The following is a 16,946-nucleotide window of genomic DNA, read 5'->3' as shown; positions in this document are numbered from 1 at the left end:
AATATAGTATAATATAGCTATTAACTATATTGTGATATATACTAGTGATTTCAGGCCATTATATATAGCCAATATCACTCAAAAGGAATCTTAAGAATCCCTATATAATTAAAAATAAATCCCGTTCACTAACATTTTATAAATTTATTTGGTTACCTATATAATTTACAAATTTAAAAAAAAATATTTTATCTTACGGAAGCAAAGTTTTTTCTATTAAATCTTTGTATAGTTATGTCATTATTCCTGCTATTAATAGGATATATTAATTTATGTTTGAATAATTAATTCAAGAATAGGTACGATAATTATTAAATGCTATAACATTATCCAAAATTAATTTCTTACGTTGGTTTCATTTATAATGTATAATATAATATTAGTGAACGGTGTATATTTTATTATATTATACATATTATAATGTCTTGAGAAAATCAGATTCTAAAAATTAAAATGTACGTTCACATATATTAGATAAAAATAATAGCAGTTAAAAAAATGTATCAACACTGAATATTAACTACATTTAAATATATTATTACCTATAGTTCTGATAAATGTTAAACACATTATATTTGAATTAAAATAGTATGTATTAAAAACTATATTTTAGTAAAGATCTAATCTTTATGTATTATTTTTTCATTTTTGTACATTTTAAAAATTGTCATGTGTGTGTTATTAGTATTCAGTAGGTAATCTTGGAAATTATTGATCCAATAGGCACACATACATATTCTTACTGAGACTGATTACTCGTCTAATTGTTTATAAGCCAGGGCTTGAAATCGAAATAAAAATTTTCGATTTTAATTTCAATTTTGCTTATCGATATTAATATTTTCCGATTTCGATTTAAACATAATATATTGATTTTGAGATTTTATGATTTTTATATTGATGCAGAATATCGATTTAATTATATTATGATTTCGATTTTAAATATAGTTTTCTTTTATTACCATTTTAGTTTAATTTTAAAATTTAAATAACACTGATATTAGTGAATTATTTTCAATTTTTGAACTATGATTGTTTATTATTTTTTATTACTTTGACATTTCAAACAAAGTTAAAGTAATTATTTAGTTTAGAATGTTTAGATCTTAAATTCTAATATTGATTAACTATATCAACTAAATTGCTGTCGCACCATTTAAATAACAATACCTAAGGGCTAATGTTGAGAATTTTAATAATAAAAGTATAAACACTAGAGCCACCCAAAATAACATAGGTACCTTATAAGTTATAACTTTATAAGTAATGAGCTAATAAATTTCCATACTTTTGGACATTTTCAATTTCTTAAAGAGAGATTTTTAAATAAATAACAATAAAGACACACATTATAAACATCCCAATGTTTTATTAATTATTGTTAAATAATACTATATATATATATATAAATCTATAAAATATAAAACAAATCATATTTTTATTAAACTTTTTAGTTATAGTTTTAACACGATACACGACTTACGCAAGCCAACGAGGCAACGACTAAGATGTTATCTTATCGCCATAATACAAAATATCTAAATACGAAATAAATCATGTACAATATTGGAAAAAATATTTTTCCGAGCCTTTTATTTAATGAGCCAAATGTGTGTAGGTACCTACCAAAATAAAACTTGCAATAACAACAAGTCAACAACAAACGCTCGTCGAACCCCGATTCCTATTATTCTATAATATGTATACAATATTGTAAATATTCCATTCTCAGAAAACAAAATATTAGACATAAGTTATTAATTATTAGTAGTTATTGCTATTTGCTATACACACTATTGTGCATGATAAACAATATGTATAGTCAATGTTATTATCCAATTTAACAATGAGTGTGCATATGAACAATATTAAGTATAAACAGACCTGATATCTGTTTGCTTGTATACTTTTGATTTTTTTTTTTAATTTATTTAAAATCGATTTGGTTATGTAATGATTTCGATTTCAATATAAAATATCGATTTTAACTTTTTTCAATTTTAATAGAAATTTTGAAAATCATTAACAAGCATTCACGATTTCGATATTAATTTTGATTTTATTTAAGCAATTTTAACGATTTTTTATCGATATTTAAAATCGTTTTTGAAATCGATCTCAAGACCTGTAATTATAACCTTCATTTTTAACTTATCTAGTTCTATAGCTATTAAATAGTAGTCACAAGGTCTTGGATTGGACATTCTCGTCTGACACAGTTGCACCTTATAACGAAAGAAGATTGCCCGACTTGTGAACTCTGTGACAAAGAATTGACGATTAAACATGTCACGCTAGAAAAGTACTCAATAGTAGAATGCCTTAACAACGCCAGACACACTCTCAGAAATCCATTAATGATGAAACAAGTACTTGGCGAAAAGAGCTCCAAAAACATATACAATTTCTTCCCTAAAGTGGACTAGCAAAATTAATGTAAAAAGAAAAAAATACACTTTTATATAGGTAATATATTTCACATACTCACTCTAATGTTAAACATAATGTCTCCTCGTAGTTTTAAGCAAGGCTGGGCAAGTTAATGATTTTTTTTAACTCAGTTAAGTTAAGTTAAATTAAAATCTAAATCAAGTTAATAGTTAAAAGTTAATTCAAAATGTTCTATCAATTGAATTAAGTTAAGAGTTAACCAAAATTTAATATTCACTTTTTAACTCAAGTTAAGTTAAAAAAAGTTTCTTGTTTTCTTATAGGTAAAATTAAAATAATCGGTATCTAAAATTGTTCATGTTATTAGACCAAAGAACTATTACTATTTAATGTGTGCAAAAGCTAACAGTACACATTTTGTTAGCATACTTATAACCTTATAAAATGTGTACCTACCAGCAATTTGTATTCCTACAATAGTTCACAAAATTAAATTAAATCAACTTAACTTGTTTAAATGTAAAATTAACTCAAGTTAGGTAATTCAAAAGCTCCTAAAGTTATTAATTAAGTTAATAAATATATAAAAAAAAACTTATTAAGTTAAAAAGTTAAATTAACTTAGCTTTAACTTATTTATGCGTTAATGCCCAGCCTTGGTTTTAAGACCAATACTTTTCAATTATTACAAGCTATTATGTATTTACCATTTCATTTCATTTTGGCTCACAAAAATCCAATGTTTTTTTGTTTGAATATTATAGCGTTGCCTTTGGTTACAGAAATAAAATATATTTTTGTACAATTTATATAAGACATATTTATAGTGAATAATATAGAAAAATAAAAGTATGTTTATAGCTTATTATATATTCGAAAACTATGTAACTGATTTTAACCAAAATATTAAAAACTGTTCTTAGTGATATCAGAAAAATGTAGATAAGTAGGAAGTATAAATTTAATTGCTTTCAAAATAGGCATCCCATCTCGGTTGAATAAGTTCATAAGCGAGGTGCATAGACGTTGATTTGCCAGTGAACTGGGATAAGCCTAATTTTTTTCTTGCGAAATTAGATTGTACTACAGCTAGATATTTATTTATAAATATAGAAAAACTACATTCATCTTAATACAGTTTTTAGTTTTAATAAATTGAATATTAACTAAAAGAAATTCAAAACCAAATAAATAATGGTAACTGTAGTTACATCCAAGTTAACACCACATAGATAAGTACTGTTTGTTATGACAATAAACAGTTCCATGACCTAATATCTTATGTAAATAAAATAGTACTAAAAATTGAAGTATTTCTGTTCTTAATCAGTATTAAATCTGTTTAATATGCATTAGTTATGTTTAATTTATAAGAGCAATAAGCTATTTATTAAAAATGTCTAATACGGAAATTGAAAACTCGATATCAGACCCAAAGAACACATTGTCAAAAGAAATCAAAAATAATGTACAAACAGTCAAAAAAATAAGTGATACATCAAAAGTTTCATCTCAGTCAGCCCAATTCAAATCATTATTTACGTGTGGTGTAACAAAATTGAAAGAACTTCAATATGATATTGACATTAATTATGCAATTGGACTGTTAAAAAAAGAAGATGGGAATGTTAATGTGTAAGTATTTAAGGTCTATTTACATGATGTTCAGGTATCATTAATATCTAGTGGACATGTTAGGTGTAGTAATTAATGCAGCTAATACAGCTACAACAGATTTTTATCAATGGATCATATAGCAATTGATAGCGAACTGTATCAATAGGTTTAAACATTAAACTGTTTATACCTAATAAGTATTATAACACCAAGGCAAAATGGATTAAAGGTTAAAATATATTTAAATATGACTTTAACATAATTTTTGTTTATATTTGTGATTTATGTAACAACTATTAATTGTTGTGTTGTTTGAAACAAATTGAAGACAATTTTAATTTAAGTATTTGTGGAATGTTTCAAATCTCTAATGATTAATACTCATCGAGTTCCATTAAAAAAAACTTAAATCGTTTGAAAAGAAATCGTGATTTTATTATTGGTGAACATCCAAGTTCTCTGAAATTTTAGCTTTACACGTTCATCGAAAATATTTGTGTAATTACACTCGTCTATAATTATAGTTCTAGTTTCTTTGTAAAATGTATATTGAAACTTGTATAACAATTTCAAACTTACATAAGCCTTAAATATGATTTATAAAAATGTAATGAATTTTATACTAAAAAATAATTTGAACAATTTAATGATTTTGATGAATTGTAACAGAATAATTTTAACTTAAAACGCTTGTAAAAAAGTAGAGTCAATATATTATATTTTTTCGATACCTAATTTTATTGTGATTACAATAATTAGTTAAATCAGGCACAATATTAAGTAGAACAAATAATTTCTAAAACTATGAATGTTATTCATTTTATTTGAAAATGATACAAATATGCATACATTTTTACCCTTAGTAAGAAAAATAACTTGTAAAATAATGTCTTTTACTAGCAACTTGATATTTGTGCAATCCAAAACCGTTAACTTTATGTAGCATGTTATATTTTTAGCAATTTATGTACCTAAATAATATTTTGTTATCAATGTGATCATTGTTATTTAATACATTATTATTAACTTTTCTTACATCCACCTTACTTATTTTATAATTATTCAGTTTTTCCGCTCTTTTTCATAGAGCATTTATTAGTATTATAGATTTTAATATTATTTTTTTCTAATGCAAAATATGATATTTGATATGATGATTAGAATGCTCACAGGTGCATAATTTTATGTTTAGGTATAATCATTTACAAGACATTATAGATAAGATATTATTAGAAAAACCTAAAAATCCACTAGAACATTTTGAAAAGTATAGCATGATGTTGAAGCGTGCATATATTTACAAAGAAGTCAATTTTGAACGTGTCTTTGTTGATAACATAAACCGGAATTATTGCTTTAAGAGTTTACAAATGTTTAAGGTAAATATGTGTAAAGATGTACCTACACATAGGTATGTGTAAATATACATCCCATCCATCCTCTTATTGTAATTGTAATCCATAGGTAGACATTTTTGGGGGGAGGGGGGGCTAAATTAACTAGAAAAAACTATATTCAAATAAAATCACATTTCTCATGATACCTGACAAAATTTTGGGGGACTATTACAATATTTGAGGGGGCTAAGCTCCCCCCATTTCCGCCTATGAATTGTATGTAACAGATTGTTGGTTTATCAAAAATAAAAATATTAAAAAATTGTGAGAACTGGTTAGACGGGAAAGTAGTATGGACCAATTAAATGTTACATCATAATAATGCTCACGTTTTCATTACATAAACAGAACCTTTATAGAATATGTTTACTTGTTTACAGTGAATAATTAGTTCCTAATCCTTACTTATTAATAGTCCGGTATCAACTATTAATATTGTCATAGGTGTTTTAATATTTAATTGTTTGTTGGTGAGCGTAGTTAATATGGTGTAATTGTGTAAAGTATATGTAATATGTACAGGTATTAGTATATTATTATTTATATGAACTACATCGTTCCTGGCGTTTCTGCGTTTATAGGCATATACCTAGTTTACATCATAGGTAAAATATCGATTCGTACTATTCAGGGCACAGTTGTGAAATTCGTGTTTTTAGTGTGCATTGAAAAAACAACTTGAACAACAACAAAAATATAATAATAGTAAAAAAAATAACATTAAGTCAGAAATTGATCAACGTGAAGAGAAAAAAAGTATGAATGATAACAATGATATTGTGCAAGTTCAAAATCTTTGTGAAGTGAATTATATGTTTAACAAAGCTGGTTTTGGACTTCCAATGGATGAAGCATCATTAATATACCTAACCATGAATGAAATGGCTCAATTAAAGAAATTTGAAAGCATAAGGTATGATTATTCGATTATAATTAAACTAAAAAAATTCAAACAACTAACAGACAATATTATTCAAATTATTTTTAGATTTTGGGGAAAAATATTTGGGATAAAAAAAATGTATTATGTAATAGAATGCAAATGGTCAGACGTAGAATTGGAGCGTAAACTATTGGTAAGAATCTAAAATTCACCTCTTGTCTATATTTTTTATCTGTGTATTTTTTTTATTAATGGGGATTTAGACTGTAAACAGTGTAAGTCATAACTCAAAATCGTCAAACCAAATAGATAATGATGTCACTCATAGTCATTCACTTCAAAAAGAAACCAAATTAATAGATACACATAATGCTTTAGAAACAGAAGATGAAATTGAATCATATCTTGATGGTGAAATGGCAGAAAATTCAATCAATCATTACGATTCGTGGATTTCTTTAAATGATAGTGACAGCTGTTGCACAACAACACTGAGATCCTCGTCAAAAACTCTGGTATCACCTGAATTGTTCGGAGTTGGTGCAAACAAAAATGTATATTTACTTAATATAATATTTCATAAAAATATTTATTTTGAAAATGTAAAATTTAGGCATATTTTGTCACAAATAAATTAAATACTAGATGGATTGAACTAGAATCAGTTAAACCACATCATATAGTTGAAGCAAGAAAAATAAAACGATATTTCACCGGAAAATTAAACTATCCGGTTAGTATTTTAACTAAATACATTTAATTATTATTAATTAATTATGTTTTAATGTTTATTAACCATAGATAAACAGTTTTCCTAAGTTCAATGGTTTAGAAAATGATTATCTTAGAGCTCAAATTGCAAGAATATCATCAAGCACTCAAATATGTCCACGTGGATATTACATTATAGATGAAAAAAATAAATCTTGGAGCGGAATATCAGACAAAAGATCGACTAATTCATTAATTACTACCCAAAAAAGTAGGATCACAATTGTATTTAATATAAAATATAGTTAAGTTTTTTGGGTTTGTTGTTTTACTGAATCTTAGAGGTATAATTAATTTTTTTTTCTTTTTACTACAAATAATTTAAAAACAATAATATTATTTAATTTTATATCAATTGCAAATAGTAATAGAGAAAACTGAAATTCTGACACACGGCCATATACTTTTTAATAATACTATAGATAGGTTTGGCATACTTTATTTTTTTCTAAATATTCTATTATTCATATTAATATTATCATTATTACATAAAGTCTACCTTAGTGAGTTTAAATTAATTTTATAACAATATTGTATCGTTGTTTACCTATTAAAAATTACAATTAATTATTTTAACTTTGGTAAATGTATATACCAAGTAAATTGAATTTTATGTACTTATTAATATAAGCAAAATTACAATTAACGCAAAAATATAACTAAATACCTAATTCAAAAGCGACCAGACTTATCATGCATTGTATTTCTAAAAAAAAAATATAACTTTTAAACAATAATAAATTAGGTACTTGAAGTTAAAGTGATTGAATTTAAGAATTGTTAATATGTCAAAAAAATTAAATTAAAAATAAAAATATAATATAATACAATTTTAATAAAATAAATTATTCTTGAATAATAAACAATACAATTTTGAACATAAATATTTTGTTGTTATCTCTATATGTATATATAGGTAAATACCCATAAAAATATATCATACTATACGATATTATATCATATATTATGTATACATATTAATTATGTACATTTTTGTAAGTACCTATGAACTTAGTTTTTATGTTTGATTTCAGAAAATGAAGATCTTATTTTCAACAAAAATACCAAACCAATTTCTAATAATAATTTAATGAATGTAAATTATTGGGTGCATAAGAATCCATACATAGATATTAATGGAGTTTCCTACAAATTAGGTTTTTCTAATCTGTCTGATTCAAAAAAAAACGAAGAAAATCTTGAAGAATTTGAAGAAGAGGAAAAATTGAGTTATGTTGAACATGTATTAAATTCTAAGGATGATTTGTTTGGAAACATAGGAAATGATATCTCTGTTGACAATACATCAGCATGGAAAGGTGTTCTTTGCTCTCCGTTTAATTCTCGTTACTCTCACACAATAATGAAATCGCATGTATGGCCTGGAGCTTTTGCAGTTGCTTATAATCTGTATGTTACATTTAAAATTTATTCAGAGTATTCGTTTTTAAAAAGTAATTAAGTAATTTTAATTAAAGTAAGCATGTCAGTTTTTGGTTTTAATTTTTAAGAATTTAACTAATTATTAAGTTATTATTTCTGCAGTTATAACTTATAATGTTATAATGGTATGACGTTTACTGTCGAAAATAAAATAAAAATAATAATTACTTACAAAAAAGAAGTAAATTAATTAATTTAATGTATATAAGTACCTACTTATAATTTAAATAAACTTTACACTGGTTGGTATATTTTCGTTCAAAATGTTTATATGGTAGTTTGTAGGTTATAATGATTATTATGATATAAAAAAGGATTAAAGTTAAACGTTTCATCCAGTACCTCAGTGGTTTAAAAAAAATAATCTCTGTAGTAATACCACTAATACAATATTTATGATTAAAAGTGGATCAAAGCAAACGTATTTTTCATATGTTTTAGACCAATAAGCATTGGTAAATTACACATACTTCGGATCGAAGGGGGGTGATGATGGGAAAGATTCTCTCTGTAATCTCATTCTGACCATAATAAAATAATCTGACCATAACTATCCAATGTAAATCAATTTAATTGGGTATTACTTTAGATTTTAAGCTATGATACGTGGTTAATGTTTAAATATTATTCTATAGCCTGTTTGAATGTTAGAGAATAGAGACTATTGTTATGTTGTTATAATTATAAGTTATCGTTCAAATAATTTTCACTTTAACCGTTGAGTAATAATTGTAACTATTGGTGATACCTATGGCATTTGACAAGAGTAAATTCTAATCATAAATTATAAAACTGTTAACAGCCAAACTGACTATATGTATATTGGATGGGGTCAAAAGCATGATTCTAAAATACTTTATACAATTTTAATGGACGAAATTAAAATAGAAAATCCAACTAAAGATGATATCTTCACGGTGGAGTGTCAAGAATACACTAAAAAACAGAAAATGGAGAATGAAAAACATGGCTTACGTAAACATAAAAATAAAAAAATTTTTCCACCACAATTTAACCAAACAGCATACAAAGGAGGCGAAAAAATTATTACATATTATACTTATGAGTAATAAGCAGAATGCTCAATCACACAATAAAAATAAAAAAAAAAAAAATGTTAATAAAAAATATCATATAAAGAAAATATTAAGTGAATTATAATTTTTATTTTTGCTGTAATTTGGATATTATCATATATGAGATAGTAGACACCTGATTTTTTCCAATTAGATTATTTAAATTGACATAAGATTGTCAACTAAAATTTTAAACTATTAAATAAATTATTGGGATTATTAAAAGAAAAATAATCTAGTTAAAAAAATTGTGTAAATCATTAATAATTAACGTGGTTTCTTAACGCTTAATAATTGTAGCATGTTAATTTGGTTACATGACTACATGAGAGATAAAGATTTCAAATATTTAATATTGCTGACTTTATAATTAAGAGGATGTCAGCGCACTATTTGTTTTCTCTCTCTGACCCAGGCCAATATAAGGTGTAACAGGACTATTTAACAAATTTCCATTACAAATATTACTATATTTGTCAAATAGTACTGTTACACCCTATATAGCGAATTTAAATTTAGTAGAACCAATCCTTACTGGCTTCTGTTATGTATCTTATTACTTTTAATATTAGAGTGAATTCATCTTGCAGCAAACTTATTATCTGCATCCCTAAGTTAGCTCTTTTACGATATTTTAATTTTTATATTATAATTAACAAACATTTTTAACATAAAACTTTTATAAATTACAATATTAACATAATAAGATTATTTGATAAGAAATATAAAAAAAAACAAACAACACAAAAAAGAAATAACACGAAAGGCGTGATTAAGCAGTCACCCATTAGTGACTCTTGGCGATATAAAAATTTAAATATCATAAAGTAGCACATACAGAGTTACCACTGTAAAGTCAATACTATTAACTTAAATTTAATAATATAAGTTAAACAATTTTTAAATTTATTTCAACAAAATATTATAAAATTGTATGGTTTTCAACTTTTCTCACTTTAAATCGGTTATAAATAATAATGAATAGATATAGGTAGTACTTGTTAGAATTGTATAGAACATATATACATATATATATTATATAATACTGCTCAGGGCCTTGTTAAGGGGAGAAAAGGGGGCATTTGCCCCTGGGCGCCACAGATTAATAAAATCAAGAGGTGCCTCGAGCTTATTGATAAACCGCTGTTGGTGACTTCTCAACTTACATCTGTGCCCCTGGGCGCCAAAAAGCTTAACACAGCCCTGATAATGCTTAATTTAATTTAATTTTTTTTTATTTATCATTAACCGCTAGGTATGCACAAGTCAATCGTATTGGAAAATAATTTTTGTAGGTAGCGAAATTAAAGCTACTCTTAAAATGTCTGCGAGACTGTGCAACACGTTAACTTGGTAGGTAATATAATCTTCAAATGTTAATTTAGATAAAAGTCAGTATGAAAAATTCCACTCCGAAATACTCGATCACCCACACCCTTCAATTACAAAACAGCACACTGTCTTAATTCCTTTCAACCCTCCTCATTGCCTTAAAAGAGAGTGGTGTCGTGATCTTTTAGATTAAATCGCCACCGATTTAACCAAGCTAAGGTCCTATCATTAGTTAGCTTCCCTGTTCATTATTTATCTCAAAGTTAAGTTTATGTAATTATTATCTCATTTACCTACTTATTGTATTTTTTTTTTAATACATGCAAATTATAAATTTATTTATTTATTTTTTATAACATAGTCCACATTTTACGATTACATGTTATGCTTATAATTTTTCACCTTGTTTGACCTCTAATTATAGCATTCACCATTTGATGCATAAACTCATTCTAAATCAATTTCGATTACTATTAACAATCAGTTGATATAAGTACTAAGGGGTGTATACTAGGAGGATTTGTGAGTCAAATACTTTTATAGACTTTTTTAGTTTGACATTTTGAAATAAAGTATATTAAACATAATATTACTTTTATAATTTTATTACAGCGTGAATAAATGGTTTTTAAATAAACCCAACAACCCATCATGAGAAATTTGTATAATTACCTATATATAAGAGGCATAGGCATAAATCTTGTCCTCTCTTAATTGACTTAATTTTGGTCAGAGGCATATTTAGGATTTTAGCGTCCTATAGGTGCACAAATTTTTACGCCCCCTTTTCTCTTAAAGTTTGCTTTCACTTATCATTACGAAAAATCTTTTAAGCTCTCTCTACAATTATAAAATGTACTCTTTCCCTCCGTTAAATGTGATACCCCAAAATGTTTATTTTTTTTCCAGAACTTGGTTTGGGTTAATAGTATCCATCGCTGTATTTTTATACAGTATACACAACTAAAATGGACAAATTTAACAATCACTTTGATATGGAACTAATAGTTGCCTACACAACTATCGGACGGCGATAAGTACTATCAGTGATTCATGGACCATTATTGACTTTGATATGTTGCCTACCCGTCATCCAAGAGGCGCTTAGGAAAGACGATCGTGGTCAGAGTCTGTAGTATCCATCTGAGTATTCCACGGACAAGATTCAATAAAAGACCCATCGAATGTGCAAGATTACTCGGTTCCACTGAAGAAGAATTTACATATACAACAAATGACCGAAAACTTTCAGACGCGATTGTTTAAGCCTTAAATATCCAGGCTGCATTAGCATTTTGTAAACGGTCTCGGCACATATAGACCAATCGAAACTTCTGATCGGCAAATTTGAATTTCTGGATGAATTCCATAATTTTGTGTTTTTCTACTATACATATTTCACACAGTTGCATAGGTGTAGGCAGATGGCAAGTGTTTTATATGATTAATATAATACTATATTCACTGTATACAATGTGTTCATTGTGTAGGTATTATATTTTAAACTTAGTGCAGTATGGGTAACAATCTAATGACAATAGAGATTTTTGTGAAAAGAAAATAATTGTTATTAAACATCCATTACGATCGCTTATTTGAAAATAACTGCAAAAGTGCATACATTAACATAAATTAAATTAAGCTTTTTTCATGTATAGCTTCAGACCCTTTTTCTTCGTACATTTCCTTGCTGATCCACATTTGTTGATAGCTGGGCATCGAAGCTAATACGGCACCGCCAAGCCATGTAGAAAATTTACGTTCGGGGTTTGCTTTTATTTGAATGCTAATAGAAGATGTGACTAAATCAGCTACCATTTTCTCCAAACGAATGGGTAGAAATTGAAACATCGTATTACCACCAGCCAATATGATGTTGTTGTATATATTTGTTTGTTCTTTATGATCGCAAGCACTGCATGCTTTGTATATCAAGTTGTGGATACCTCCTAGTTTTGATTCGATGTTGAACAAAAGAGGATCAAACAATATTTCAGGTGATTGGAAGCTATAACAATATACACTCAAATAAATAAACCGATAATTATATTCTTATAATTCAGCTTATTGTATATTTAAAATAAACTGAACCTATAATACGAGTATAGTATGTATTGTGTGATAATCGTTTTATTTAGAGAATTAAAAATATATATTATGTTACGGGCAAAATAGGAAATCCGGGCATTGTTATACAAAAACATTGAAAACATTGTTAATGCCCGAACATTTTGGCCAATGTAAGAATGATCATTTTAATACTCAAATTTGTCATACATTGACCGCGTATTGTACTAGATTGCCCGGGCAAAGTGTACTCTGCCCAGATTCAAGTGTGATCTTCGGTGTATTCTGAGAGTTATAATTTCTGGCAATTAATTTTAAATAATTTTAATTATAAAATAATTTTTAAATTAATAATTTTTTTTATAGTAAAAGATAATTTATATGAAATTGGAACAAACGAGGGCAGACTACATCAACTCTACAGTCAGTCGGAACCAATTCACAATATGTAAAAAGGTGTTTATCCAGGCTGATGATGTACCACCAGTACAAATTTCATTAAGAGAAGTAGCAAGAAAATCTGCTAATTTGGGTAGCCAAGGGTACGATAGGTGTACTTGCAATACATTGTGTAAGACCAACCGTTGTAAATGTAAAAGATTTGGTCGTTTTTGCAACTTAAAGTGTCATAATAGTGGTGTATGTGGTAATAAATAAAGCAAATAAATAATAATTGTAATTTAATAATAAATAAATTAAATATTAAAGCTGTGCAACTTTATTTATTTTTAATATCTTTATTATTAATTTTTTATATAATATTCAATATTTAATCTACTGTGCCCAAATCTAATTGGGCACTGTATACAATTCCCGGGCAACGTTAACTTATTCCAACTTTGCCCTTGAAAATCGGGCATTGTGCACAGTGCCCGGTTATTATGCACAATGCCCGACTTTCTACTTTGCCCGTAACATATATAATAAATACACCATAAATATAATTATGGTTATGCCATACCTATTAGGTACGATTTCGATATTTTTTAGACATCATTTTTAAACCTTTCAAATTTCTCTCGTGTTTACCTTTTTTTTAGTCTCAACATACTATTTATCCAATTTTAACCCTTAAGTGTCAATTTTTTTATTTACTGTATAAAATACTAACGCTTCGCTTTCGACGTTGATCACCATTCCGTCTGGCAGTATATATTGTTTTTTCTTTTCTTCAGTATACATATCTCTTTCAAATTCGAAGTTCAAAGCAAAATAGCACAATTTTTCTTTAATGTTGTTTATAAGTTCAAAATCTTTTGAAGGATTAAAATTGTATCCACGCTTATTTAATAATTCCATCAAATATTGTGTTATATGCCATCCACCAACTGACATTGTTTGAACAGCATGATTCAATGGATATCCTTCGAAAATAGGCATGACTTGTGTGTAGTCGTATCCAGAATCTACCACCAAGCCAGTTGTTCTACCACTACTATATAACGCAAGTACTGACTTTGGTATCACTGCTGTCTTTGGTACGTTGAATAATTCAAACATAATCTAATTATGTAAAACAAATTGGTGAAATTTTATTTTATTTTTTAAAATATATCGAAATATTTTTTTTTTTTTTTGGAAAATGGATTTATGATTTCGAACACACACGAAAAAAAGCAACCATATAATTTTTTTAGAAATGTATTATCTACATTAGATAAAACTTATAAATATCGCAAACTATTTTTTTACTAAAGAATCTAAATTTTACTGAAATAATTTCATAGGTTGATGCAGTTTTCGAAATAATAGAGGTAGCTTTTAATATAATATTAAGTCATTAACCTCAAACATTTTTTCACGTGACGACTTAGAATTCATATCTACTTCAGTATGTAAAATGTTGTAATTTTCTGGTGGAACTAACAAATCTTCGTAATACATGTGGTACCAAATTTTTTCCATAGCGTCCCAGTCAGAAATTATGCTATTACGTATCGGAAAAATCGTATCTAAAATGTCCATATTTCTTATGGCAGACTCGCCGGGGAATATAAGCTTTTCTACATATTCTGGTATGGTACTTATCTAAAAAAAAAAACAATAATTCAATATTAAATAATTGAATATAATAAACTAATTAAAATATAGAATCGAGGTATTCATTTTTAATCTAAAATTATATATCGATGACATACTGAGTTATATTGATAATTATATTTTCGTTTTTAAATTAGAATTAATCAGAATAAATATGTGAGTCTGGGTTATGTGAAAATAATAGTTTAAAAACTCCATGGAATATTCTTTGACGCCGCGCTAGGGCTAAATATACTAAACGCAGAATCTTGTGAGTAATGTGAATTCATTAAAATCAATATTATAAAAGAACTATATATATCACATGTGAATACGTGATACATGTTAGACCATTATTATTTATTGATATATAAATTGAATCTTAAACTAAAAACGTGATTATCTTACAGTAATCTTTCAATATATCTGTCTAAATAAAACCATAAAATCACCTTAAGCAACTCAAATAAACATCAAATTTCTATTCCAAAACATCCTCAGAAAGTTGGAAAGCGGAAACACACAACAAATTTATAAAAATTCGATGGTAATGTTTTATCTAGTTCATTTTATAGAATAATACATAAATAATATAGTACCTATGTGCTACAAGTATATACCTACCTATATGGCTATATGTGTATAAAATCTATTGAGTTACAAAAACATTGCATACTTTCTCATGTTTAGGTTTTCCAACGATAGTTGGAATTATTGATCGAGGAAAATTATCATTGGAAAAACCAGCTTTCAGTGAATGAGAACCATTATCACATACTATTGCGATTTGATTATGTTGAGAATCATCTACAATTTATATTTAAAAGTAATTCTTAGTGAGCATAAACATCACATAATTAATATTAATATTTAATACATACCTAATAGTCATTTCATAATACGATATCATAAAAAATTATCATTTAAATTTAAAACCAAATTAAAGTATTATACTCATATTATACAATAGAAATAATGGTAAAAACTACTTATATTTTATATATTTAAAAAATATTCTTTTCATTGAAAATTTTAGTATTTTCTCGAGAAAATTAAGCTAGAACTTATGAACAATAAATACTGTGGTACCTACTTTAGATACCCAAGTAGTTACAAAAAGTTTTCATATTCTTTATGAACAATTATTTGAAAATCACTTACCTGATGAACATTTAATGATGTTTAACATGATTCCAAAAATAGTTTATATATACTTTCTATTGACAATTCACAGCATCAACAAAAAAATAATTGATAATTACAAAAATCAATAACACAAAATTAAATAGTTAAACATGTAATAATATCATATGATTTCAAATGTACAAGTCAACAGATAATTTCAAAGAACTTAAAATCCATAAGGTCAGAATAAAAATCAAGTAATTATTTTATACCTCATAAAACAATAAATAAATGTTATGGCTTCTATTTTATTTTGAATAGGTAAGCATTCTTAAATTAGGTTTATAAGACATTATAAGTTTATTAGTTAATTTAAAAATTATTATTAAAATATATTTAATACATATGATAAATATTGTTAGTTGTTACCATAGAAATTGAACATATTAATTATAATATGTTTCATTTGTATTGGGTTTATTGTTAAATGTTTTTTATTTGTATAATACATTTATACCTATTACTATTATAACTTATTGTTTAGTTTTATGCAAATGTACTATTTGGGAGTGTGGGACTGTAGGACTACCTATGTGTGTATAACCTAACATTTCGTTAATACGGATCAGACTTAAACGTTAAACAGGCAATTTTTTTTTTTAATTGATCAAAATGAAAGAATATACATAAATTATTATTGAAGATAACATTTTAGATCATCTATCTCAATTAAGCAAAACTTGAGTTATTAAGTTATATAATATAATTATTAATAGAAATAAATTAAATTTTAAAGATTCAAAGTAAGATTCTAAACACATATAA

General features: G+C 26.1%; 2 protein-coding genes across 2 annotated transcripts; one reads left to right on the top strand and one right to left on the bottom strand.

Annotated features, from left to right (window-relative positions):
• Positions 1-287: 287 nt before the first annotated feature.
• Positions 288-9,699, top strand: LOC107163903 (radial spoke head protein 6 homolog A-like). Its single transcript, XM_015511532.2, has 9 exons — positions 288-4,026; positions 5,201-5,387; positions 6,065-6,318; positions 6,394-6,481; positions 6,552-6,842; positions 6,902-7,021; positions 7,090-7,270; positions 8,094-8,469; positions 9,305-9,699. Exons 1-9 carry the CDS (start codon positions 3,788-3,790, stop codon positions 9,570-9,572), a joined length of 2,004 nt encoding a protein of 667 aa, XP_015367018.2. The 5' UTR covers positions 288-3,787; the 3' UTR covers positions 9,573-9,699.
• Positions 9,700-12,325: 2,626 nt separating this feature from the next.
• LOC107163904 (uncharacterized) lies at positions 12,326-16,185 on the bottom strand. The gene is made up of 5 exons (XM_015511534.2): positions 16,158-16,185; positions 15,673-15,803; positions 14,763-15,005; positions 14,089-14,480; positions 12,326-12,918 (listed from the first exon to the last, which is right to left on the bottom strand). Exons 1-5 carry the CDS (start codon positions 16,183-16,185, stop codon positions 12,543-12,545), a joined length of 1,170 nt encoding a protein of 389 aa, XP_015367020.1. The 3' UTR covers positions 12,326-12,542.
• Positions 16,186-16,946: the final 761 nt, after the last annotated feature.

This window comes from Diuraphis noxia, unplaced genomic scaffold, assembly GCF_037042655.1.
Source record: "Diuraphis noxia isolate RWA-SAM2 unplaced genomic scaffold, SU_Dnox_SAM2 contig0001, whole genome shotgun sequence".
In the NCBI taxonomy this organism is placed as follows: domain Eukaryota; kingdom Metazoa; phylum Arthropoda; class Insecta; order Hemiptera; family Aphididae; genus Diuraphis; species Diuraphis noxia.
Note: the sequence above shows the minus strand (reverse complement) of the source record. Positions and strands in the feature narration are given on the sequence as shown.